This window comes from Ctenopharyngodon idella, chromosome 3 (assembly GCF_019924925.1).
Source record: "Ctenopharyngodon idella isolate HZGC_01 chromosome 3, HZGC01, whole genome shotgun sequence".
Taxonomy (NCBI): domain Eukaryota; kingdom Metazoa; phylum Chordata; class Actinopteri; order Cypriniformes; family Xenocyprididae; genus Ctenopharyngodon; species Ctenopharyngodon idella.
The window spans coordinates 2,459,094-2,485,334 of NC_067222.1; the positions used below are offsets into that span (position 1 = coordinate 2,459,094).

Here is a 26,241-nt window from a genome sequence, read left to right on the forward strand (position 1 = left end):
TGTCTTTCTCATTTTGTTACTGTATGTGTTCTCTTGTTTTCTCACACAAGGGCTACATGATTTGTATGTAAACACAATTTAATTGGTGGTGTTAATTGCGGTTAATCGTTCCTTCCAAAGCAATCAACACAATTTTCAGGTTTCAGGCCCCTCCTTCTGAAAAGCACAATGTTCTCTGATTGGTCGGCTGGACTAGTTTGTTGTGATTGGTCGACCACTTCTCTAACCATCTCAACCAGGCCTGGCCCCCCCTTTTTTTTTTATTGTATGCCTTAAGCAGGAATTATTTCAATGAGGACTATTGTGACATGTTTGTTCCCAGAAGAAAACTCAAGACTACAATGGAGGCGTTTCAGGTAGTTACTGAAATAAAAAATAACTCCCTCTGGTGTGAATTTGTAACTTTTAAAAATGTGTAAAATCGTAAGTGAGAGAATATATTTACCAACGGGGTAAGAAAAATAATTCTAGGTGTTCTTTGAGGACAAGTCTTAATATATTATGCAATTTTTCTTCAACAAATTTTATTTGTATTTATTTGCTAGAAAAGCAGACAAAAATGATTTTTGCAATGTATATATCAATTAACATAGTGTGTTCCTTTATTGTTCTTCACTTACCTTTCCCCAGGTTTCTCAATGGTGGGGTTAGTAGATTTATTACCCCATAGATGACACTGAACACAGTCGCTTTCCCCATTTGTAGGCCTGTTGAAAATTTTCAAAAGGATTTTGAGCAGTCAAAGTCTACAGGATCTTACATCTTCTGTCGTGAGTTTGCCAGTCTTTACCACAAAATACACAAGTTGAAGTTTTAAAGGGTTAGTTCACCAAAAAATGAAAATAATGTCATTTATTACTCACCCTCATGCCGTTCCACACCCGTAAGACCTTCGTTCATCTTCAGAACACAAATTAGGATATTTTTGTTGAAATCCGATATTATTTTCATTTTTGGGTGAACTAACCCTTTAACTACCTCAGGGGTGGAATAGTGTGGAGCTATTTTTGTATCCTTTTTTTTTTTTTTTCACCAAAAGTAAATGGGATCGGAAAACTGCTCATCTCAGGTTTTTCCAGGGTATCAAGTTCCTGGTGAAATATGTCAGGAGGTCTCTCAGGATACATCCTCATTCTTGTGTTTTGCATGTTCCTCGTATATTCCATCATTTTCCGAGAGACCTTCAAATGATTACACTCTACACAGGTCTGTTACACCAGCAGAGACAATTGTATGGTACAGATATTTTTGCATATGTTTAAAATAAAGTAAAAAAGAGACTCATTTGACATGGACAGCATTTCTCATGGAAAAGTGGATAAGTATTCATACACAGCGCAGATCATAATCAGCGAGCATGTTTTTAAAGAAAGTTGTTTTCTAAATAAAGTTTGAGGAAGCTTGGTGGTGGAGATGTTGATCCGCGGCCATGGTGTGCTGTAGTCCTTTATAGCCTACTGTTAGCTTTTTATATCTAACGACTTTATTTAGGCTTCAAAATGTATAAATGTGTTAACTTGTAAAGATCACATGATAAAACGTGTAAGTGTCATAACCCTTTGTTAAACACAGAGCTTATTTTTTGCGATTTTCAAAAAAGTCTATGGGAAAAATGCATAGGCTTTCGATCGTGGGAACCCGTGCGCCACTAACTTCCGGGTTGGCCTACAAAACCCGTCATCCCTGAGGTACTCTGTTGAAGCGAGTTCTTTCACCTCGGGGAGAAAGGCTTTTTTTTGTTTGTGTGTGTAATAAATACTGCCCTCATTTACAATGACACATCTAATAAAAATAAAATAAATTAATTAAATAAAAAATAATAATAATAATTACATATGCATAATGAATTTCGCTTGGAACACGAGATTTCCAGTCGTATGCACTTCATTTGTCAATGTAAATCGCGACCTCTAGTGATGAAGATGTAGCCTATATTTACATCCCACCACGTCATTCATGGATTACTGGAGGAAAAATTCTAAGTTGGGTTAAATGTCAAGTTAAATTCTCTTAATAACACTATCTTAATCATTTGTAATACCCTTTCTCTGCTGTCTGTCTCACATTATCACTGATCAAGGTTAAAATTATTCCGAACATTTCCACTTTTATCATGTAATGGGATTGGAATCGTCTGTTTGAAATGATCAAGAGTGGTCAGTTCTGTTTGTGTTTGTTCTCCAAAGACTAACATTTATTGTTTTGTCTTCCTGCCAGCAATCGATTAATGTGTGTTTGTCTTTCGCCCTCACCACTTTTGGTACAAAATTGCTGAAACAAAATGTCCCCTGAAGTTTGAAATAAAATCTGACAAAATATTCTTTATAGAGAATAAAAATAATTTAAAGAAGAAAGTGTTAATTCAGTTCCAGAAACGTTTCGTTTTTCTTTATCTGTCTTTTTCATGTGGCTAAATGTGTTTTTGTGTGTGTAGCCTATCTTTCATAGGTTTCCAAACAGGAAATGGTGTTAATTAAGAGGTCGTGTTTGTGCACGTGATGACCGGTAATTACACTGTAATTTGCGGGTCTCTTTTTCTCATGATACACGCACGCCTCATCTGAACATTATATACTCTGACTGGGCGCTTGACTTTGACCTGTCAGGTGAGTGACCTCGCGCGCGCGCGCGCGTGCGTATATATGTGTAACGGTCCGGGGGTTAAAAGCATCGGACCGCTCTTAGGTTTTGGAGTTCCAAAAGCGCTGCTCAGTGAAGTTTTGAGACGGACGTGACCTGGAAATAAAGATGATGGCAGTGAGACTTGCTCTCTGCGTCCACGTAGCGCGAGCGGCCACACGGACTTCCACGCGCGCTTTGGGACTCGGACACGCGCGCAGCTTCAGCAGTGACACAGGTCTGTTTAGCCTACATCCATCTCTCTATGTGGAGAAGAAACAGTTTTTAAGTTTTTAAAATTAAAAGTACCATGACAATACCGTGTAATTGGAATTTACCATGGAAATACCATATTTATGGATGTGTACTACACTAAACAACTAGTATAAATTTGGACTACGATGATTTTTTGACATATAACGTGTTAGTACCTCAGAGTAATACCATGTAAATGAATTTCAGTACCGTTGTATTCCATTTGATATTTTTGCTATCCCATAGTACTTTTTGTAAGGCTGTTTTTTTTGGAAACATTTTTGAGTTCCTTGAAATACCTTGACGTAGCCTACCTATGAATATGATAACGTCCAATATCATGCTATAGGCTACTGTAGATATGCCTAAACGCTACCCATGATATTACCATCAGTACTGTTTTGTTACAGCTATTACAAAATATGATATCGAATTAGATTTTTTTTAAATAATTTTTTTATCCATAGTATAAGTGTATGTGCTCTGTTTCACTATGAGCTGCGCTCGCGAACGAGTCGACTCTATGAACCGGATCCTTTAAGTGAACAGTGAGAGTCGGTTCCCGTCTGAGAGCCGTTTTCCTTTTTTTGTATATTAATACAATCACTCAAAACCACTTCACTGCATGGAGTGCGTGTGGTCGAGCAGTGTGGCAAAAAGATCATCCCTAATATCGGGTCAGAAAACAAGAGTAATACACGCAAACGAAGTAGCATTTGGATGCATTTTAATAACATAGACAGCATAAAGGCAGAATGTAGAATTTGTAAGGTAAAAACATATCGAGCAGGGTCTATACTAACATCCTTATTTGTTATATGTTCTGTTTTAAGTATTATTTGCTTGGAATGGTTTTGGATAGTTCAATATAAGTAAAATGTTCAATACACGTGTGACAGTGTTTGATGCTTCTACATTGTAGGCTACTTTTTATTTTTATATATATATTTTTTTTTTACCAAACATGTAAAATTTAAGGTTTAATATAATTACACTGAATAATTTAAGTTAAATATGTGCATACATATCAACCACAGGTCAAACATTACTAACCTTGGCTGAATTTAAAAAGCCAGAAGTGGTACTAAATGAAGAGTCGTTTTGGAAGCTAAAAGAGCCTGCTCTTATTACTGAGCTGAATGATCCGGTTCCCAGAATTCCCATCTCTAGCGCGCTGTCCTCACGCGATCAGTGATTGGTTAATTGTGTTATTGTGTGCTCACGTGGGTGAGTGCTGACCACATTAGGAGCTCGTGTAAGTTGTCTCAAAATTGCAATGGCTTTCTGTATCACACGCTGAAACCGAAATCAAAGACAAACTACACATGAGCATAAAAATACATCTCAAACCTGAAACTCCAGTAACTGAAATACACCAGAACCAGTATTTTTCATTCATATCATGATAATTATTATTATTATTATTTTGCACATGTAAACAGGTTATTATCATATTACAATTATTAAACACAATTAATTGAAATAAAGCTGAAATAAAATATAAATATTAGTTAAAAAAGTTAAATTAAATGAAAATTAGAAATGTTGCCTTGGCAATATAAACAATATAAAAATAAAATACGTTAAAGTACATACTGAAATACTGCATGTAAATATGGTATATAAATATTATATTTAATTACTACCTATAAAAGTACCACAGTATTACCATTGTATACATCACTGTACTACAGTACTGCTACAGTACTTGTTCAGTAAGGGCCGGTTATGTAGACACTACTAACTGTGATGACCTCACACTCCCTCCTCCTCACAGTGCGTGTGATTGGTCAGTCTGAAGGCCAATCAGAATGTTGTATTGAATGCATATTGGCAGTGTATAATAGGGTCAAACTGAGAGCACATGAGTTTGTGTGAGTGTGTGTATGTGTAACCACCTTAATTTGATCAAGCTTCAAGGAACGACTGTAAGCGGTCGCGTGCCTGTCACGTTTGCAGGAACATTTCTTTTAAATTGAGACTGTTAGTATTCCTGTGAGAGATGGTCAGGTGACACCGTTGGCCTGCATTTGCCTGATGATATCAGATGAAATATCCCTCTGTTCATGCAATGAATATTCAACATGCTGCTAAATGACTGATATTGAGAGACAGTGATTTAATGTTAATGGCAGGAAGCTTTTAGTGTATAAAGTTTCATCATTTTCTGTGTTAGGATCTCTGAAAATATTACTTCTTTCACAGGATACACTTACTTTCAGAAGAACATGTTTTTTTTTTTTAATTTTTAAGATATCTACTTTATCACACTTACTTTAAACAAACAAGTAAATAAAAATAAATAAATATTTCGAGTATTTTAGCACTTAATTATTTAAGTCTGTCATTCAGATTTTTTTTTAAATTACAGTGGCCACCAAAAAGTGTCAAATTCATTGACATTCTGATTTAAATTAGTTAACAAAATATCAAAGAAAGTGTAGTGAATAAACATAGCACAAGTCGACACTTGAAGCTAAACATTTTTACAAAAAAAGTTTAAAACAATAAATGCTTTGATATTATGAATTAAACACAAAGACATCCAGATATTATAATTATTATATATATTATAGTCCAAATTTTAAATTTGCTTATGAAATTGAGAAATTTACATGTAAATAAGATCAAAATGACATAAAACCTCAAAAGAAGTGCATCATTTTAGTCATAATGAAATCAAAATGGACAACTCTTATTTTTTTACAAGATGTTACAGTGTTTATTATAAAGGATTTATCCGTGCACATCACTTGTAGGCCTAAACTTTAATCTAAAATGTTAACCTCCTCCTCTCCACCTCGAAATATCATTGTTTAATAGCGATACTCTTTTGTGTACATTTCACACTTGTGCAGTAGATGGCGCTGTTTGCTTTTTAACAAATTTATCATTAATCTGAAAAACAAAATAATATGTGTAAGGGCCATGAAAACGGACATATATTGGTCTGCTTTTGACCTGTTTCAGATTTCTTGGGCATTAAAGAACGGACTTTGGTCGCTGTGAAGCCTGACGGCGTTCAGAGGCGTCTGATTGGCGATGTCATTAAGCGATTTGAGAAGAAAGGATTCCGATTGGTGGGTCTGAAGATGCTGCAGGTGAGGGATTCACACAGAAGAGGCTCATGAGTGTGTGTGACGTGTTTGTGCATCATGTGTCTGTGTATTTTTCAGGCTTCTGACAAGCTTTTAGCTCAGCATTACATCTCTCTGCAGAAGAAACCCTTCTACTCCAGCCTGCTTTACTACATGACCTCTGGCCCCGTAGTCGCCATGGTAGTGTAATGACCTATTATGAATATCATACTACTATACTCATACTATTTCGGCAGTATGCAAATAAGAGTGCAAAACCTGCTGCATTTGACAAAATGCATCCAACCAGAACATACAGTGAGTAATGCACTTCGATTTCCACTGTGATTAATGAACATCCAAAAGTAATTTCAGCACAAAAATTGATTCATAATTCAAAATAACATTTTAAATGATAACTAGATGGCACTCGCTTCATTGAACATGCAATGCAATGAAGAAGAAAAAGGTAGCATACTACGGTTTGAAATGGTTAGCATTGCACACACTGTTATTCAGACCATTACACACGTCACACATGCTGTCATAGAGATTGACGAGTTATCATTGGTTTGTTTTCAGGTGTGGGAGGGGCATAATGTAGTGAAGTCAACCCGTATGCTGGTGGGAGACACTGATCCCGCTGAAGCCGCACCTGGAACTATTAGAGGAGATTTCAGCGTTCACATCAGCAGGTACTTACATACACTCATTATAAATATTACTGTACTGCATACTGCACACTTTAGTATGGGGAACACATAAACTATTAACTACGACTTTTCCCCTCAATAAACTCCTAATTTACTGCTTATTAATAGTAAGTAAGGTAGTTGTTAAGTTTAGGTATTGGGTAGGATTAAGAATGTAGAATGAGGTCATGCAGAATAAGGCATTAATATGTACTTAATAAGTACTAATAAACAGCCAATATTCTAGTAATATGCATGCTAATAAGCAACTAGTTAAAATACCCTAAAATAAAGTGTTACCAAAGTTTTTTTTTTTTTTTTTACATTTTGTTTAAAGAAGAAATACACAAATAAATACAAAAATAATTTTAAAAAATTACAAATTAAAAATAGATACATTCAAACATTAGTATACTACAGTATATTGTTTACACACGCTCACCACATTTCATGGTGTTAAATTGACCGAGTTGCATCTGATTATCATCTCAGAAATAACAATAATAATAATACAAGGGTTGTTTTGGGTGTTTGATTTATTGGCAGTAACATTAAAAAAAAAGATCTGGTAACACTTTACAATAAGGTTCCATTTGTTAACAGTACTTAACTACATTAATTAACATGAACTAACAATAAAAAAAAAACTTCTAAAGCACCTATTAATGTTTATTTAAACATTTGCTAACATATTATTATTAAAGAGCCTCTATAATGCTATTTTAAAGGTTCCCCATTTTGTTTTGGAGGTCTTCTGCAACATGTTTACATGCATCCAAGGTCAAAAACACTTTAACTTTCTTTTCCGAGTAGCATGTCCGAATTCATAGCTTTCATGAAACAGTAGGCAAAAATTACCCAGATGACCTACTACTTCCAGTGAGATTCTTGAAATGCGCATTCAATGGACACTTTACTATCCCATGAGGCCACGGGAGAGGATTTGTGAAAGGAGGTGTGAAAGTAATACCTGAGAAAGCATAATAGGGCACTTTAAAAAACAAACGTTTTATCTGTTAATATTTAATGGACCAGAGCTGACATGAACTAACAATGAAGAGTTTTTACGGTAATAAAGATGAATAAATAATATTGTAACAAATGTATTGCTCATTGTTAGTTAATGCTACTTCATGCATTAACTAATGGGAGCTTATTGTAAAGTGTTACCAAGGATCTCAGCTGTAATTACATGTTCAAATCTTAAACCTTTGGCATGTTTACGAGTGGGACGGATGAACTGACTTTCATGACTGTTGAATTCATTCAGAAATGTGGTCCATGCCTCTGATTCAGTGGAAGGAGCGGAGCGGGAGATCTCGCTGTGGTTTCATCGCTCAGAGCTCATCGACTGGGAGGGATGCGATCACAAAAACATTTACCACATTTAAGAGCGGCCGACGACGTGTTCAATTAACTTGTCTGGGACGATTTCAGGTCGATTTCCTCAATAGCACATAAACGCTGATTTTATGCAGTTTTTGACTGTAAATGCACAAATGATGTGTTAGCATTTTAAAATGGTTGAATGTAAATACATTGAAATGTTATATATTATAAATATTTTTGAAATGGTTATAAAACCTTTTGGAGAAAATATGTTTACAAAAGGTGGCCTTGAATATTTTAAAATGGACTTATTTTTGCTTTGACGCACAAGTACTAGTCAAAACAGACCATTTTAATAGTTCGTAATTGTCTCTAAAAAGCTATTTTTGTTACATTTTTAATTGCTGTGATCACACACACACACACACACACACACACACACACACACACACACACAGTGCTTTAACTAACTTCTATAAACAACATACTTTAATGCTTTTTCAATTAAAAAAAAAAGACTTGCCTTTTAGCAGGTGTTTGTCATCCGAACCCAGTCCCTTCACTCTGGAGGAAATTCATTAAATAATTATTTATAGACTGTTAATTTAACATGAAGAAGGTACATCAAATAAATACTTGCTGTAACTTAAAAATGGTTTGTTGGTGAGTATATTTACATATAACACCAGAGCACGATCAATATGGTACTAAACCAGCGGTTCTCAACATAGACATATATACATGCCTCATAAGTGTTTGTTTCTATGTTAAAGCAAGTTGGCTGTGCATCTACAACCTAGTTATTCACATGTATGAATATCTATATCTGCAATAGACCCTAGCAGATGATTTTCACACCATTTAGTTGGACCAATCAGAGACCATTCCTTCATACAGAATCTCTCCAGATCCTTCAGATTCCCAGCTCCATGTTGGTGCTTCTTCTCTTCAGTTCACTCCACTCATTTTCTTTAGGGTTCAGGTCAGGGGACTGGGATGGCCGTGGCAGAAGCTTTATTTTGTGCTCAGGGACACATTTTTGTGTTGGTTTTGATGTTTGTTTTGGATCACTGTCCTGATGGAAGACCCAACCATGGCCCATTATTGGATTTCTAGCAGAAGTGGTCCGCTTTTTTTTTTTTTTATCTGTTGGTATTTGATAGAATCCATGATACCATGTATCTGAACAAGATGTCCAGGACCTCCAGCAGAAAAATAGGCCCACAACATTAAAGATCCAGCAGTATATTTAACCGTGGGCATGGGGTACTTTTTATCCATGTGTGCACCAAACCCATCTGGTGGGTTTGCTGCCAAAAAGCTCTTCTTTTTTTAGTTTCATCTGACCATAGAAGCCGGTCCCGTTTGAAGTTCCAGTCGTGTCTGACAACTGAATATGCTGGAGATAGTTTCTGGATGAGAGCAGAGGATTTTTCTTGAAACCCTCCCGAACAACTTGTGGGGATGTAGGTGCTGTTTGATAATTTTTTTTAGGATTTCTGAGACTCAAGACTCAACTAATCTCTGCAATTCTCCAGCTGTGATCCTTGGAGAGTCTTTGGCCACTCAAACTTTCCTCCTCACCGCACATTAGGACGATTTAAACACACGTCCTCTTCCAGGCAGATTTGTAACAACTTTAGTTGATTGGAACTTCTTAATTATTGCCCTGATAGTGGAAATAGGGATTTTCAATGCTTTAGCTATTTTCTTACAGCTACTTTCTATTTTGTGAAGCTCAATAATCTTTTGCTCCACATCAGAACTATATTCTTTGGTTTTACTCATTGTGATGAATGATTAAGGGAATTTGGCCTTTCCTTGTTTATACTCTTGTGGAACAGGCAGTCATGGCTGGACAACTTCATGTTCATGATCACCCTGGTGTGCTAAAAAATGTAAATATGAATGGGAATATACTTCAGAGATATTTTACTCATAATAAATTCTAGGGGTACCAATAATTGTGCCCAATGTGTTCTGGAGAAAAACATTTATTTCATAATGTGATTTTCCCCCCACTTTCAATTATTTTCCTTCAGTGAAAGGTTAGATTTTTACTAATTTTATGAATTAAAGATCAAAAGGATAAACAATGGCAATTAATTTTTACAGTCATCTTTGATCATATTTATCAAGGGTACCAACAATTTTGTCCACGTCTGTACATTAACACACAAACCAGCTCTTAGTGAGAGTGATGAAGAGTGCCATGTTTAACTGTTCCAAGATGGCGGACACGTCGACGTGTCTGAAATGGATGAATGTGGCATCTGCAAATACATATCTATGGTTCTAAAGGCCTGTTCACATTAAGAACGATAACTATAAAGATAATGATAAAGATATAGTTCTAAAAATCATTCTATATAAAAGAATAGCACTGTCCACACCATAGCTATAACGATAATGATACAGAGAAAAAATATCTTTGGGATCACTTTCAGAATGATTTTTTCCCCCTGATGTTGAACAATAAAACACTGACAGCCAATCAGAATCCGTTCTAATTTAAGGGCTCACACATTTAAAATGGCAGATGACATTGCGGAGAAGTTAATTGCTGAGGTCCAGAAAAAGCCACCACTGTTTGACAAGTCAAACTCCCTTTTCAAGGATACTCTAAAGAACATGGATATATGGAAAACAATCGGTCATACCCTCGGAATAAATGGTGAGAAGTATTAACGATGAGATCATTATGGCATGCTAGCAAACAGTGTGAAATAAAATTACCTCAGGTATCCAGCACAAGTTTCGAAAACGTCTTGCTTTCTTTGAAGTTGCAGTGAAAAAGACTAGGTGTTGTTTTTAATCCACTATATTGACTTCATCAGCTAAATTCACTGTTAGATTAGATCGACTACACTAGCTATTCACTCGAAACAACATGCTGAGGACATCTGCTGGTTAAAGCCTGTAAATGCAACAAGAACAGCAAAAACATGTTGTACACACTTTGACACCGCAGCGCTTGAGCTTAGAATAAACAGACCGTTATCGTTCGTTAGTGTGGACACAAATAAAGTTATCTTTATAGTTATCGTTTTTGGTGTGAACAGGCCTTTAACCTTTTTGACTCCCAATTTTTTGGCCCCACAAATTTTCCAACAACAGACGAAGACCACATAACTTTTCCAGTTGTTTGTGATTTACTAGATAAGGATTGAAGATTTTGTTCTCTCAATTTCTATACAATAAAACATTTTAGAGCTTGGAATAACTAGAAAAGTATCTAAATGTATAAAAACACATATGGAGTTACTAATACCATTCATTTACATGGCATTTCCAGGTCTACAAATCACACTTAAAATGAGGTCAATCATTTTCAAGACCGTGGGAACCATCGTTCTTCAAAGAAAAAAAAAAAAAAAAGTAGTTAAAGGGGTGAATGAAGAAATACCTTGATTTTTAACTTATTTTAATGCTTGTTTTGTCTTATTTTAAATCATCTTGAGATGTTTGCTGAGGCTAAACAGGATTTGAAGATCAAAATAACCACACCGAGTCGTCTTTACAGTCAAGAACATCCTTTTATTCAATCAGTTAAAGGTGCTGCTCTTTCTTGTTTTTCTTATTATGGAAAAGAAATTGTAATCAACACATGCATTTCACCATGAGCTCTGGAAGGCGTGTGGACCGAGAAGGGCGCCGCTCGAAGAGTTCAAACCAGGACCGAAGCCGCCGAGGGCTCATGCTACTCTAAACGCATCCGAATGCCCCGCTCAACACAAGAGTACAAAAGTAAAGTAAATACGAAAGAAATAAAATGGACGGTCAGTACCAGGGAGGGACAATGAGAGCGCCAAACACGTGTCCGTCGCTATGGCTTTCACTTATTACAGTTACTAATAAATCGCAGCCAACGCGGACGCTGGCTTCACGGACTCGGGAAAGTGAAACAATTGCATATTTTGTTTGTGGGAGGAAGCAAGTTGTCGTTTAAGCCCACGTCGGCTTTTGCTGGTGAGTTTTCAAGTTAATTTTAGTCTTTTTTTGTGGCGTGCGTCACTTTGGTCTAAAGGGTTTGGCTCGTAACGCTGGGCTTCGAAACTGTTTGTCGCTTTCCCTGGGCTGAAACCACTCCGTTTTTAAGGTGCTTTGTCTTGACAGGAACTTTTTTTTTTTTTAAATTAAATATCTGGTCACGTACAACCATTCAAAAGGTGCATCATCAATACAGATTCTCAATGCAATATCAATAACAAACAGATCATAGCAAATCAAATGAATTTGGTAACAAAAAAGAGAAATAAATAGATCAAAAACTCGCCTACTCTACCCCAGCGGTTGGCCTCCATCGTTTTCGCAGCTGAAACGCCCTTCTGTCCGTGGGACGGCCCACCAGAGCTCACCGGTGTAACTTGTTCACGTACATTAACTGTTCAATGGAGAAGCTGAAGAGATCGGTATGAATACAACGTGAAGCGTACAGACAAGAATAACATGTGAGCTAACTGCATTCTGCTCAGACAACATTTTTTTCTTACTCTTTTTTTTTTATTATTTTAAAACCCCTCCGTTCAGAGAAAAGGGGCATGGGGAAGGGCGATGGTTTTGCAACTATAGACTACTCCAGTGTCCAAAAGAGGCAGAAGACAAGATTACAGAGGAAGGAAAAGCAAGACAGAAAGTCATTTTTTTTGTCATTTTTTACAGTTTTCTTAATTATTCAACAATAAAAAGAGGAACTAAGTCACACCGATTTCCTTTAGTACTATATATACTGCTTTGAAGAAGTCGCGGAAGGAGAAATACAGAAGTTTGAAGGAGGGGACTTTTTTGTTTTGTTTTTTTTTATGTTTTTTTTTTTGTTTTTTTTGTTTTTTTGAGATGGGCACTCAGGATTACAAGATGGTGTCTGTGAACAAAAGGCACTTTTTAGGGACAACCTTTATGATGCTCTGAGTCTAACACTAGATCACAAAACAAATATTTAGAGTCATTTACACGGAGGGCCAGTAGAGGGCGCTGCAAGTTCAGAGGGGGAGGGGTTCAATTTCAACTCTCTCGTTGTGATTGGTCGCCAACTTTGTTTGGGAGTCTGTTTGGGTGAAGCTTAAGAAATATAGTTTTTTTCACCCCCAAATTAAAAGAAAATGATATGAATAAAGTATAAAAATTATAGGACTATTACGATGTTTTTTGAAAGAAAAAAAAAATGCTTTTTTCTTTTGATTTTGGAGTGAAATATGAAGAGTTTCACCAGTTTATCAAAATATAAAAGATAACAAATTTATATTTCCCATGTCTTCATATTCCGTAGTTTCTAGCTTACAACGGGCATTTTAGATTATGCGTTAAAGCCTCTCCCCCCAAATAGGGAAGATCTTGTCATACGAATTTGAAATTTTCTACATACAAAAAGCCAGCAAAGTTCCGGCGGGAAGTTTGTTAAGAACTACGGCATTTCGGGCGACCCAAAGTATGGAAGTCCTAGAAAACTGGAATGCATAGCATGAAGTCAAAAATACCGGAAAATCCTGCATTTTAGCTCGTAAAACCTCTTAGGACGTCATCACTCAACATTCCTCGTTCGTTTCAGGGAAAAGGTTGGAGGAAAAATGCCTTTTGTCACAACCTTGACCACAATGAACCCCCTCCCCCCTTTAGTAAATATAAAAAGGAAAAAAAGAGTAATGAACGTGTTTTTTTTTTTTCTTCCTAAAATTTGTCTTGATAACACTTATTTTTTTGTCTTCTTATGTATAATAGAGATTGAACGTACTTTGATCCATAAAAAGCACCTGTTTTATTTAGTGATATATTCTGACGTGTCGCAAAAAAACTGCTTCTTCAGCCCTCCTAAGTTTTGAGAACAAATCATTACAAATGAACAATAAAAAAAGCAGAAAAAAAGGAAAGATTACAAAACAAATTCCCAAAACTTACAAAGACCGTTTTCTCTCTCTCTCTCTCGCTCTCTCCGCCCTGTAGTTTAGAGTCCCGGACAGCGTGGACTTTACTATAATAGAAGGATTTTCACCTCTACGCTTTCCTGTACACCCTAACAATGAGACAAACACAGTTTCTACCCAAGGCATTGCACATGGCTCAATCAACACACTTTATTTTGCAATAACAAATACTTCCTGTCCAAACACAAAAGAAATCAAAAGCCGTGCATTTTTTTCCCTACGCTAATCAATAACGTTTTCCGAGGAAATCTGATTTCCGCCGGTTTATTTTTTCGCTCTAATTATTAAGTGCAGAACTGGGTTTTCGGGACTGGAACTTCTGAACGGATATCTGATTTATGATAACTCATGATCATACTTCAAAAAATAACTAGACTGCCACTGAGCTTATTAGGCAAATAAGAAAAAAAAATGTATATATAAATATATATGGATATATCCTGTATATATAAAGATGTTTGTAACTAGTGAGCTGACGCTTGTATTTTTTTTTTCTTCTTCTCATAAAAATTTCACGCTCCTCTATAGCTTATATGCAAGAAAATAACCTGAATTCATGTTTAACAAATTGCATAATGGGAATACAGAGGCACTTCCTTTGATTAGAAAAGAAAAGACCATTGCCATCACGATTCTCGTGTTAGTTTTTCTACCAAAAGCGATGACACGGCCGCCGTCCGGCAACAATGCTTCCCTGCAGTGAGATACATGGTCAGGCAGTCCAGTTATTTTGTGAGGTTGTCGATTACAGCTGCGTCGAAAGCAAAACATTTGTTTTATCAGCGGATGAAGATCGCCCTACTGTAATTCACCCTAAAGGCTTCCCTTTGTAGTCAACCTGCGGAGGACAGTGCGTGTATGCGTATACTTTTATGACAGCCTTGCCGAAACGTTACCAAAATTTTGCCTAATAAAAGCCGACCCCGAGCAGCCCACCTCCCTCTGAGCACGGCTATGATATGTCACACATTCTTTTGCTCCGCAGCGAGGTCGCGTGTTCTTGGAACATGGACTTCTGGGAGTGTAAACAGGTACGTAAACAAAACACAGAAGTGGGCGTGTCTCTAGGGCCGTCTTTATTAGTGCTAATGATTTGGGGACTTTTATTATGCCTCGCTTCGATTAAGAAACTCATTAAAATTACTAAATTTATTTTAAAGTTTCCTACTTCTAATTAAGAGCTTTACTTTTTTTTAACAAACAACTTAAAAATTATATTTCAGATGTATGGCTTTAATTAAAAAACTGAGTTTGAAATAAAATAATGCAATGATTATCGCAGATTTTTCTTAAAACAAACAATTTTATAATTGTAGCTCGGTCACATGGCTGTAAAGGTGCGGTCACATTTACAGTCGCTCAGCGAAATTTTGCGGATGAAATATCGTTTAATAGGAGAGCCCCGCACATAAAATGCAGGAAAAAAAAATAGTAGGCTAAATCGTACACACGATTTACTAAATCATTCCTTCGAATTACTAAATCGTGTGCACAATTTAGGCTAGTATTTATTTTTATTTTTTTTACCAAACAAAAAAAACAAAACAAAAAAAAAATAAAACAAGCAATTTTATAATTGTAGCTCGGTCACATGGCTGTAAATGTGCGGTCACATTTACAGTCGCTTGACGAAATTTCTTTTTTACCAAAAAACAAAAACAAAAAAAAAATAAAACAAACAATTTTAAAATTGTAACTCGGTCACATGGCTGTAAATCACATTTATAGTCGCTCGGCAAAATTTCGCGGACGAAATATCATTTAATACAGAGCCCGCACATAAATTGCAGGAACAAAATAGTAGGCTAAATTGTGCGCACAATTTAGTAAATCAAGGGAACGAATTAGTAAATCATGCGCACAGTTTAGCCTACTATTTTTTTCCTGCATTTTATGTGCGGTGCTCCGTAATTTAAAGACGAATCTACGTGGGGAATCTACGTTTAATACTTACATTTCAGACATTAAAAAAAAATTTATGAGTTTGAAATAAGACAATGTAATGATTATCTCTGAAAAAAAAAAAAAAAAAAAAATTATAATTGTAGCTTGGTCATTTGGTTGTAAAAGTGCAGTCACCAGGGTTGCCAAGTCTGCGGTAATTGGGCTGCTTTTAAACTGTTGCCGTGGGTTGGTTTTTCCCCCCCACTGGAAAGGTTTGACGTATTTCATAAATTATATTTTACTGAAATGCTTGTATTGAAATATTTTCTATTCTACCAATGATAAAACTGCTAGACGTTAAGTTTTGTGAAGGAAGGCTACTGGTAGGGAGAATTTGAGCTGCGTTTATGATCACTACGATATCATGTTTTTGATTTTGCCTAACAGTGACTGTAAAATGTGTATTTTAGATACGGGAGTGGCATATTTCGAATTTTGATACTTGGTAGGGATGCACGATATCGGCCACCATATCGGTATCGGCCAATATACGTTCATTTTTGATGTTATCGTTATCGGCCCAATAAGAAAATGTGGCCGATATATTAAATCCCATAAATAATGGATTATTTCCTTCAGCTGAGACACTTTAGATGCGCACTGTTCGCTTGACATGATTGGAGTAAATACAGTACGTTTACACATGTAAATACAGTTAAGCGCAACATGTGCAGTGCAAATCTGTCATATAGGATACATAAAATTATAATGATATAGTATATCATCATTATAATTGTGTGCTTGGGACATGGCTATTAATGGTGAGACTTTAGCTTTTGTAATCAGGCTCTCAAAAATTATATAAAAATTAGGATTTAGATTTATTGGCCAATATATCGGTTATCGGCTTTCAAATATTGGTTATCAGCCATAATTTTCATATCGGTGCATCCCTAATATTTTGGATATGGCCATTGGGCTACTTTTGGGCTATTTTTGATTGGCCATTGGGCTGGGTTGTGTTATGAAGACCTGGCAACCCTGGCGGTCACATTTACAGTTGCTCGGCAAAATTTCACGGACGAAATACCATCATTTATAAGGAATCCATGCAATTTCGTGCGAGGGCAAAAAATATATAAAAATACAGTTTACTTGAAAGTTTTTAACAATCAATTTAAAACTTACATGTCAGACATGTGTCTTTAATTTAAAAAAAAAGAACATGAGTTTGTCCGCTGTGTTGACCAGCAAATTCGGTACTTTGTACATATTCAATAGTGTGGCGATGCACAACAGACCTTTTCGCCCACGAAATTTAGCGAAAGTGACTGAGCCTTAAGTGTGTGCGCTGACTGGCATTTTTCATCCTGTAGGAGTACTAACTAAAATCTGGTGCTGTCTAGTTGGCACTAATGGCCTGAATTGGACGTTTGTTTCATTACAACGCTTCTGTTTGAGGCCTGAAAACGAGGACGTCCTCTGAGACGCGTCTCTGGGTAGCTGTAGTGTGTGGGGTTTGTTTTTCTCTGCAATAAAATGTGCAAATAATGTCCGCCGTCGATCCCATTTTCAATAGTGCACGTCAAACTAGTGTTCTTCGCATATTTGTAGTGCAATACTTCTGCTGTTCGAAATTAGTTTAGTAATTGACCGAAACAGAAAAAAAGAGACGTTTCTACCGCATGCTATTCAGCTAAAAATGCAAAACGTCTTATAATGTGAAATTACTCTTTTAGCGTCGCCTTGTATGCTGAACATCAGCATGTTTAAGTGTTTTGAAAACTTTAATTAGTAAAAATCTTGCGTTTTAGTCGTGTCTGAATCCTCACCACTGAAACTGTTGATAATCCCAGCCATTGTACACTACACTCTTGTTTCTGTCTCTGTTCATCAGGTTCTTCCTCTATGTTGCCGTTGGTTTCGTGACGGTTCTTGCGAGATGCTGTAGGTGCGTGTCAGTCCGTCACCTCCTGCTGTGATCTGAACGTCTGTAACGGAGGTGGAGGAGCGGGCTTGAAGGGCGTCTGACGGTTGGCAAATACAGGGTCGAACGTTTCCCAATCTTATTCTGCTCACGTTTCTTAGGGTGCATCTCAGGTCGGAGGGGATTTTCAAACAGGATTATTATTTTCTTTTTTATCATAAAACTTCCAAATTGTGTCGACAGGTTGCAGGCAGGACCTCGTCAAAGGAACCATGACTGAAAAACACAAGAAAAAAGCACAGTTAGTGTTTTAGTGTTCAATCTGAAAACACATCAGCTCAGTGAGAATATTGTATTATTATAAAATAATCTGTGCAGAAAGAATTGGACTTATTTTCGATCCAACAACAAGTACTATATCAAAGCCAATATTGCACATATAGATTTTTTTACAGTTTCTAAGGATAAAAATGCTATTCTAACTTATTTAAACCATACATTATATTTTACATTACACATCTACTAATGAGTATATAATTTTATAAACATTATATTGGAAAGCCTTAATTTACCAGTTAATTTTGCGGTCACCAGGGTTGCCAAATCTGCAGGAATTGGGCTGCTTTTAAATTGTTGCTGTGGGTTCATTTTTCCCCCGCGGGTTAAAGCCTTGGCATATTGTATAAATTATATTTGACTGAAATATTTGCTATTCTACCAATGATAAAACTGTGCTAGATGTTAAGTTTTGTGAAGGAGGGCCACTGGTAGGGACAATATGATATTCGACGATATAATGTTGCCTAACATTGGCTGTAAAATGTATATTTTAGGTATGGGAGTGGCATATTTTAAGTTTTGATATTTGGGAAATGACCATTGGGCTACTTTTGGGCTGATTTTGATTGGCCCTTGGGCTAGTTTTGTTACGAAGATCTGGCAACCCTGGCGATCACATTTACAGTTGCTCGGCAAAATTTCCCGGACGAAATACCATCATTTATAAGGAATCCAAGCAATTCCATGTAAGGGCAAAAATCTATAAAAACAGAGTTTACTTAAAAAAAAAATATTTAAGTAATCTTTTTTAAAGTAATTTTTAATGCCTTCATTTAAATTAACATTTAAAAATAAACATAACATAAGACTAAAATAACATTCATTAACAACAATTACAGAACATAAACCTTTATTTTAATCCAAATAAGCATAATAAACATAACATAAACCTATTATAATTTGTTTACCATTTTAGTTTAGGGTCTAATTCTCACTATTAACTAATTATAAACTATGACTTTTGTCTCAATAAACTCCTAATTACTGCTTATTAATAGTTAGTTAAAGGTAGTTGTTGGGAGCATTAAGGGATGTAGAATATGGTTATGCAGAATAAGGCATTAAAGGGATAGTTCACCCAAAAATGAAAATTGTCATCATTCACTCGCCCTCAAGTTGTTCCAAACCTGTATAAATTTCTTTGCTCTGCTGTACACAAAGGAAGATATTTTGAAGGAAGTTTGTAACCAGGCCGCTTTGGGGCACCATTGACTTCCATAGTAGGGAAAAAAATACTATGGATTAAATGGTGCCCCAGAATTGTTCAGTTTCCCACATTCTTCAAAATATATATTTTTGTGTTCAACAGAACAAAAAAATTTATACAGGTTTGGAACAACCTGAGGGTTAGTAAATGATGACACAATTTTAATTTTGGGTGAACTATCCCTTTAATATCTGCTTTATAATTACTAATAAACAGCCAATATCCTAGTAATATGCATGCTAATAAGCAACTAGTTAATAGTGAGAATTTGGACCCAAAACTAAAGAGTGTTGCCATATATATATATTTTTTAAAATTTAATAAATCATAAATAAGTAAAAAAGTATGGAAACATAAAAAGTAAGGAATCATCATGAATACAATCTTGATTGTGTGCTGACTGCTGTTTCTGATGACACCACTAGAGGTCAGGCTTGACTCTCACAGAGCGTTCAGTCTGACCTGCTCACCACATGGGCCTTCACGCCACACTTTGACCTGAACTAAACCAGCAGACCTCCCTTCTGTCAAGACAGCTCTGACGCATCTCTACATACCAACACATTGACTTTATTAACATCAACAGACGTTCTGTTAATGCTTCTCCAGAGCTCAGCTCGTAAAGTTCAAATATCACACTGATAACGCCAACGGACAGACATTCTCACAAAGAGAAACATTTAGACAAAGTTTATACTGTGTTTCCCAGTAAAAATACTTCGTCTTATCAAACTTTTAATTTAACTCTTTTAACCGTTATAGTGTCGTATAAAAAAACAAAAACAAAATGGCAGCAGAATAAAATCAGTTAGATTAGACACACATTTTACTGTTAAGAATCCGATTATAGGCTATTACAGGCTATAATTATATAAATCATAAGGTAAGAGCTATATCACAGCGCAGAACAACTATTTAAGATAAGTTCACATGTCAGGTACTATATCTTGTAGAGGAAGTTAAGTCCTTTATTACTGTGCTTAGTATTTTCATGAAAGTTTATGTCCTTATTATTCATTTTATAATATATATATATGTAAATAGATAATTAATATTAATGAATATTAATTATTTAGAATAATATATACAATTCTAAATGTCATATATTTACATATAAAATAGGATATATTAATATTTTATAAAAAATAAAATGCAATACTAATTCTATATATATATATATATATATATATATATATAGTCGTTTTAATTTAAATATTCAACATTAAAAATGTGTGTGTGTATACATATATATATATATATATATATATATATATAAAATAATATTATCTATCATTTTTTTTCTATTTTCTAAATTTATTCATCATATTAGAGTGATTTCTGAAGGATCATGTGACACAGATTGGAATAATGATGCTGAAAATTCAGCTTTGATCACAGGAATAAATTACATTTTAACATATATTGAGAAAAATAGAATAGTTTAGAAAAAAAAGAAAAGAAAAAATAGAAAACACATGAAAAAAACTTAATTATTCCAAACATTTGAGTATAACTTTTTTTGTATAAATAATATTGTTAACATAAATTGTGACCAAAATTAAATTAAATGACCAAATTAAATTAAATTATGTGTACACACATATATATATATATATATATATATTATATTTTTAATATAAACTGTTATGTATAAATTAAATTATGTATAATATTAATTATTTAAAATAAAATATAAAATGATTGTTTTATATAGAATAAATATATTATAACAGCACTAATATAACACGGTTCTCCACTCATGAGATAACTGTTTCTGCACAAGAGCTCTTGTCAGGATATGTACTGAGACACCCTTGAGCGTGTGACGTGTGACGGATGCAGCGCTCCATCAGTGTGAAGAGCAGGAGCTGCCGGTCCGGATTACAGCGAGAGCTCGGCTCAGCATTCCAATGAGCGCCGGATTCTTTCTCCTGATTGGTTTTTACAAAACTCTCTAGAAGTCAAATCCTGGAAACACTTTGGCTGAGAGGGTTTGGGAGGAGGGGCCGCGGGTAACTTTTGTTCTGGTTGACTCTTGCAGGTCACGCAAACACCCCCGGCACGTCCCATCTATTCTCCCCCTGCCGCTCGCCCCGGGCTAAAGCCCAACAGCCACTCGGGCCAAGTAACTCTTCCCCTCTAAGCTGTACTCCTCCCTCTCGCAATCCCATCTTCCCCCCGTAATCCTTGGCAGTGACCAGCTATACCCCCCCACCCCACCTCTCAAGTTCAACTGCCTGTGACATCATGTCTCGTTGCTGTGGGCAACCAGACAGTTGGGACGTGACTTTTCAATTTAGGGGCCGTGCTTAAACTTTGCCTCTCTTTTCTCCGGTCCTGTCGCACTTTTCCGCAGTTCTTTCCCTGTTCCTTTGGATGGGAACTGTGAGAACTTCCCCGTAAGGAGCTGTACGGACACACAGTGGGCCCAAAAAGTATCCAAACACTTAAAAGGCACAGTTAAAAATGTTTGAACGGCACTACATGAGATGATCTGTCTGTATCCGTGCGTCTCAAATGCTACAGGATCTTTTCTCTTCAATAGCGTCACTTTTCTTTGTCAAAACTGGTGTTTTTAGAGGATGTATGAAGTCAGTTCACACAGTGAAGAAAATCACATTGACTATGAACATCATACGAGTGTCACAAAGCTTTTATCACCTAAATTAAATTTTGATTTATCATTGAAAACCTAACAAATGTCTTTTTGTGGAATGTTTTGTTTGAAAAGTGTTCTTGAATGTTTCTTCAAAATACAAACCACATGCTTTGATATTCTGTTATTGACATTCAGAAATTTTAAAGTTTAACTCAACTGTTCAAATACCCTTTAGTCCACTTGAAACCTTCAAGAAACATCTCTTTGAAGTACGTTCTCAATGCACATTTACTTAAATTAATAAATAAAAACAAAATAAATGAGTTATTTCGCTATTGTATCACCGCCTCTTGCTGTTAGCTTTTATCAATGTTTAGATTACAGTGAATTAAAAAAGAATAATAAATAATTTATTATTTCACTATTTTAGTTTAGTTTAGTTTACTGATTTATAAAGCACATTTAAAAACAACAGATTTTGCAACCAAAGAGCTGTACAAGAAATATAAAACAGAATTAAAAGACTGGACCAGGACCAAGAGGACAAATGAAAATTTACAACCTCAAATAACACATAAAGAATACTAATAGGTCTTCAAGGAGGATTTAAACATAGAAGTGGAAAATCTAATATGAAGATGTAGACGTAAACTATTCCAAAGCCTAGGAGCGGACACCGAGAAGGCCCGGTCACCATTAGTTTTAAAAAATCACCACTGATATACTGAGGAGCGAGTCCATGCAAAGCTTTAAAAACAAAAAGCTAAATTTTAAAATCCACACGGAAGTTAACCGGTAGCCAGTGAAGAGAGGCGAGCACAGGTGTAATGTGCTGACGTTTTCTAGTGCCAGTCAGAAGCCTGGCTGCCGCATTTTGAACAATTTGCAAATGACTAACAGCTGAATTAGGCAAAGCCAGGTAGAGCGAATTACAACAGTCCAACCTTGATCTTATTAATGCATAAATAACAGTTTCGAGGTCTTTCTTAGAGAGCATCGTCTTGAATTTGGCAACTGATTTTAAAGGGATAGTTCACCCAAAAATGAAAATTTACTCTCAAGCCATCCTAGGTGTATATAACTTTCTTCTTTCAGACGAACACAATCAGAGATATATTTAAAAATATCCTGGCTCTTCCAAGCTTTATAATGGTAGTGAATGGGGGGCCGATTTTGAAGTCCAAAAAAAGTGCATCCATCCATCATAAATATAATCCATACGGCTCCAGGAGTTAATAAAGGCCTTCTGAAGCGAAGTGATGGGTTTTTGTAAGAAAAATATCCATATTTAGAACTTTATTAACTATAATAACTCGCTTTCGGCAGAAGACTGTATGTAGTCAACTTGCGCCATAAGAGTAAACCGTAACACGATGTATGACACAGGATGTAGGAGTATCGTAAGCTCTCGTGGTTCAAACAAATAGGGCTGGGCAACAAACTCAAGCTCCTCTTCTCTTATATTGAAATCCTCCGACATTTCTCTTTACATTTTCTCGTTTTAGACTTCTAATTCATGACCGGTGTTTTGTTTTGCTCTGTCCTCTGAGCTTCCACGTTGGGTCAGAGGTTACTCTTCCACTGCAAATTGATGAGTACTGGTTGTCTGCCAGAAGCTAGTTATTATAGTTAATAAAATTTTAAATATGGATTTTTTTTTAACAAAATCCCATCGCTTTGCTTCAGAAGGCCTTTATTAACCTTCTGGGGCCATATGGATTATATTTATGATGGATGGATGTGCTTTTTTGGGGCTTCAAAACTACCATTATAAAGCTTGTAAGAGCCAGGATATTTTTAAATATATCTCTGATTGTGTTCGTCTGAAAGAAGACAGTCATACACACCTAGGATGGCTTGAGGGTGAGTAAATCATAAGATAATTTTCATTTTTGGGTAAACTATCCCTTTAACTGAAAGAAACTGCTTTTCACAACAGCACTAATCTGCTTATCAGAACTCAGTGTGGAATCAAAAATGACACCAAGGTTTTTGACACAGTCGCGTACATTAGAAGAGAGTGAACCAAGCTGATTGAGGCGAATAGCTGATGGGGCGAAGATGATCATTTCAGTTTTATCGTTGTTTAACTAAGAACTTTTCTCACTGCCCCTTGCTTATATATATATATATACATACATACATACATACATACATACACACACATACGCACACACTCCGCTATGCTATTTTGTATACTCAAGTTATTTAACTCTGAGAGGACAAAAGGTAAGCGCTTCCTCTATCCTCTAAAATTAAGGGTGAAAACACTGGAAAATGTGCAAAATCAGACAAAGCAAAGTCACTGCCAAGAAGTCACGGCGGGAGAGAAGAAAAAGAAGTCACCAGCAGAGGGTGATAGCGAGTTGAGAAACGAGTTAAAAAGGGGGGAGAAAAAAAAAAAAAAAACTGTGAATTGAGGAAAGGTTAGGCAGAAAGAGAGGGAAATTAATGGTCAAATCCAGAGAGGCCGACCAGCAGAGGGAGGAGGTGAGAGCGGGTGAGTTAGCGACTTCAGATGGTCACCATGTGTTGAGGAGCAGGGAGCCGGCCCGGGGCGGGTGTGGTTTACACATTAATGAGTAAAGTGTACTGGCTGATGGAGGAGGCGCAGTGTGGCGGCCGCACATTCGCAACGCTCAAATCAACTACACCGCGCCGATCAGCTTGAGTTATCGCAGGCCCGCTCCAGATGGGCCCGTCACCGCATAGCAGAGAGCATCATGGGAAAGGAGGAAAGACTAGAGGGAAGGAGCAGGCTTATATGCTAAGAAAAAGGAAACACTCGAACACAAGAAATGAGATTTGTTTTGATTATGACAGAGTTAACAATCACCTGCGTCTGCTGGGGTATGTTCAGAAAGTTGTTGTCCCGTGATCCGATGCTGACAAACCTGTTGGGAGCTGTGGAGCCTGGCGTGGAGTATGCTGAAAGAGAGAGAGAAGAACAAGAGACAGAAAATATAAATAAAAAATAAGATTTCAGCAAATCTGCCCATCAGAAAAGCATAACATTTACTATTTCCATAAACCACCCTATACAATAATCAAAATCTTTTAGTCATTAAAAGAGCAATCTGAACAAAAAAGCTCAGTTTGATCAATATGACAAGATCGCTGCGAATTTCATGAAACATATAGTGAAAACTGAAACTTTCCTTACTGAATGAACTGCAAGAATTTATCATCAAAGATATACTAAGTTTGATTATTATTGGTTCACACAGCTGAAGATCAATAGATTAATCTGCAGGTTTGAAGTCATTATCAAATTTAGGGCAGTTTGGGGTTTCAGATTTATTTGATGGACTCCGTAGTGTAACTGTTCATCAAAAATCAAACACAAAGAGCGTATTTGTTCTACAGTTTGCGCTTTCATTAGCAAACATTGAAAAAGATAAGAAATGCTGCTTTGTTCATCCCAAAAAATGTTATTATTGCAATTAGATAGCATTTGATTAATGAGAGGCATTATATAATACACAATTTTTTGGAGGTTACATGTTAAGATAAGCACTGAAGTGATAAGATAAGGACTAAATTACTAGAATTTACCTCGCTAGAAGAATTATTTTTAATCAGTGCAACTACAAACTTTGCCACAAGAGGCCATGTGTATTTTTCAATTACTAAAGGGGTTTTAGGCCATTCGTTTTGTATCTTTACCCTTAACAATCACCATTAACCGTGGTAAACTCATTGTAATGCACTATTTGCTTAATGCTTTAACATGCGTAAATAAACGTTCTATATATTTGTAAGCAGTTGTGGTAAGTGCATTCTGGAGAATTAGCAACATATAAACACATAAAAAGACAACACACACAAACAACATAAAAAAACAATAGAACAAAAAAAATGAAAGGAAGGAAAAATAAGAAACATGAAAGAAAAGAGGAAAAGAAATGCAAGTGCTCCGTCCAGTGCCCCGTCTGTGGTGAGTGAACTTTTTTTGTCTGATTATCCACCCCGATATGCCACCTCCTTTCTGAACGGCCTAAATTTGGTTTGTGTACGGGACGAACTGAACTTTAGACCAGCACTGGAGCTCAACTATCACATTTCCACAAGCCAAAAGCTAACCAGCAATGTGAATGTAACCAAAACAAACTCAAATCAAACCAACGTAAAATTACAAAGCATGGGTTCCCTGTGTCTCACAATCGACTCAAACTGCAAGTTGTTTTTTGGAGTGTAAAGGCTCTTCAACACACTTTGACCAGCACAAACCAACCTGGACCAAAATGAAAGTTCAAGATGGTCTAAGCTGGTCTTTTTAGTCGAGTTGATACACACTCTTCTATGCTGTTGTGATTTTCACGCCAGCACTGTCCAATAATCAAAGGCTGCATTACAAAAAGTCAGCGACAACTGTTTGAACTAAAATGCATT

General features: G+C 36.1%; 2 protein-coding genes across 12 annotated transcripts in view; one reads left to right on the plus strand and one right to left on the minus strand.

The window, feature by feature from the left end:
- Positions 1 to 2,646: 2,646 nt before the first annotated feature.
- On the plus strand, positions 2,647 to 8,430 carry nme4 (NME/NM23 nucleoside diphosphate kinase 4). 3 transcript variants are annotated; one of them, XM_051886172.1, is made up of 5 exons: positions 2,647 to 2,857; positions 5,845 to 5,975; positions 6,051 to 6,152; positions 6,534 to 6,646; positions 7,914 to 8,430. In XM_051886172.1, exons 1-5 carry the CDS (start codon positions 2,749 to 2,751, stop codon positions 8,032 to 8,034), a joined length of 576 nt encoding a protein of 191 aa, XP_051742132.1. In that variant the 5' UTR covers positions 2,647 to 2,748; the 3' UTR covers positions 8,035 to 8,430. The 3 variants fall into 3 exon arrangements, with proteins under 3 accessions (XP_051742132.1, XP_051742133.1, XP_051742134.1); XM_051886173.1 differs by having other exon boundaries at positions 6,093 to 6,152; XM_051886174.1 differs by lacking the exon at positions 6,051 to 6,152.
- nfixb (nuclear factor I/Xb) overlaps positions 8,386 to 26,241 on the minus strand; it is a 202,917-nt gene continuing 185,061 nt past the window's right edge. For all 9 annotated transcript variants that reach the window (XM_051886162.1, XM_051886169.1, XM_051886163.1 and 6 more), the window contains 2 exons: positions 24,686 to 24,777; positions 8,386 to 17,980 (listed from right to left, as the gene is read on the minus strand). In XM_051886162.1, coding sequence (XP_051742122.1) covers positions 17,966 to 17,980; positions 24,686 to 24,777 — 107 coding nt within the window. In that variant the 3' untranslated portion in view covers positions 8,386 to 17,965. The remainder of the gene's footprint in view (positions 17,981 to 24,685; positions 24,778 to 26,241) is intronic.

Bases quoted from the DNA above. Each gene is read 5' to 3' on its own strand.
- nme4 (XM_051886172.1), top strand. From the start codon at position 2,749: ATGATGGCAGTGAGACTTGCTCTCTGCGTCCACGTAGCGCGAGCGGCC. The intron at 6,153-6,533 runs GTAGTGTAATGA...GTTTGTTTTCAG, and splicing joins CTGGCCCCGTAGTCGCCATG to GTGTGGGAGGGGCATAATGT. The intron at 6,647-7,913 runs GTACTTACATAC...GAATTCATTCAG, and splicing joins TTCAGCGTTCACATCAGCAG to AAATGTGGTCCATGCCTCTG.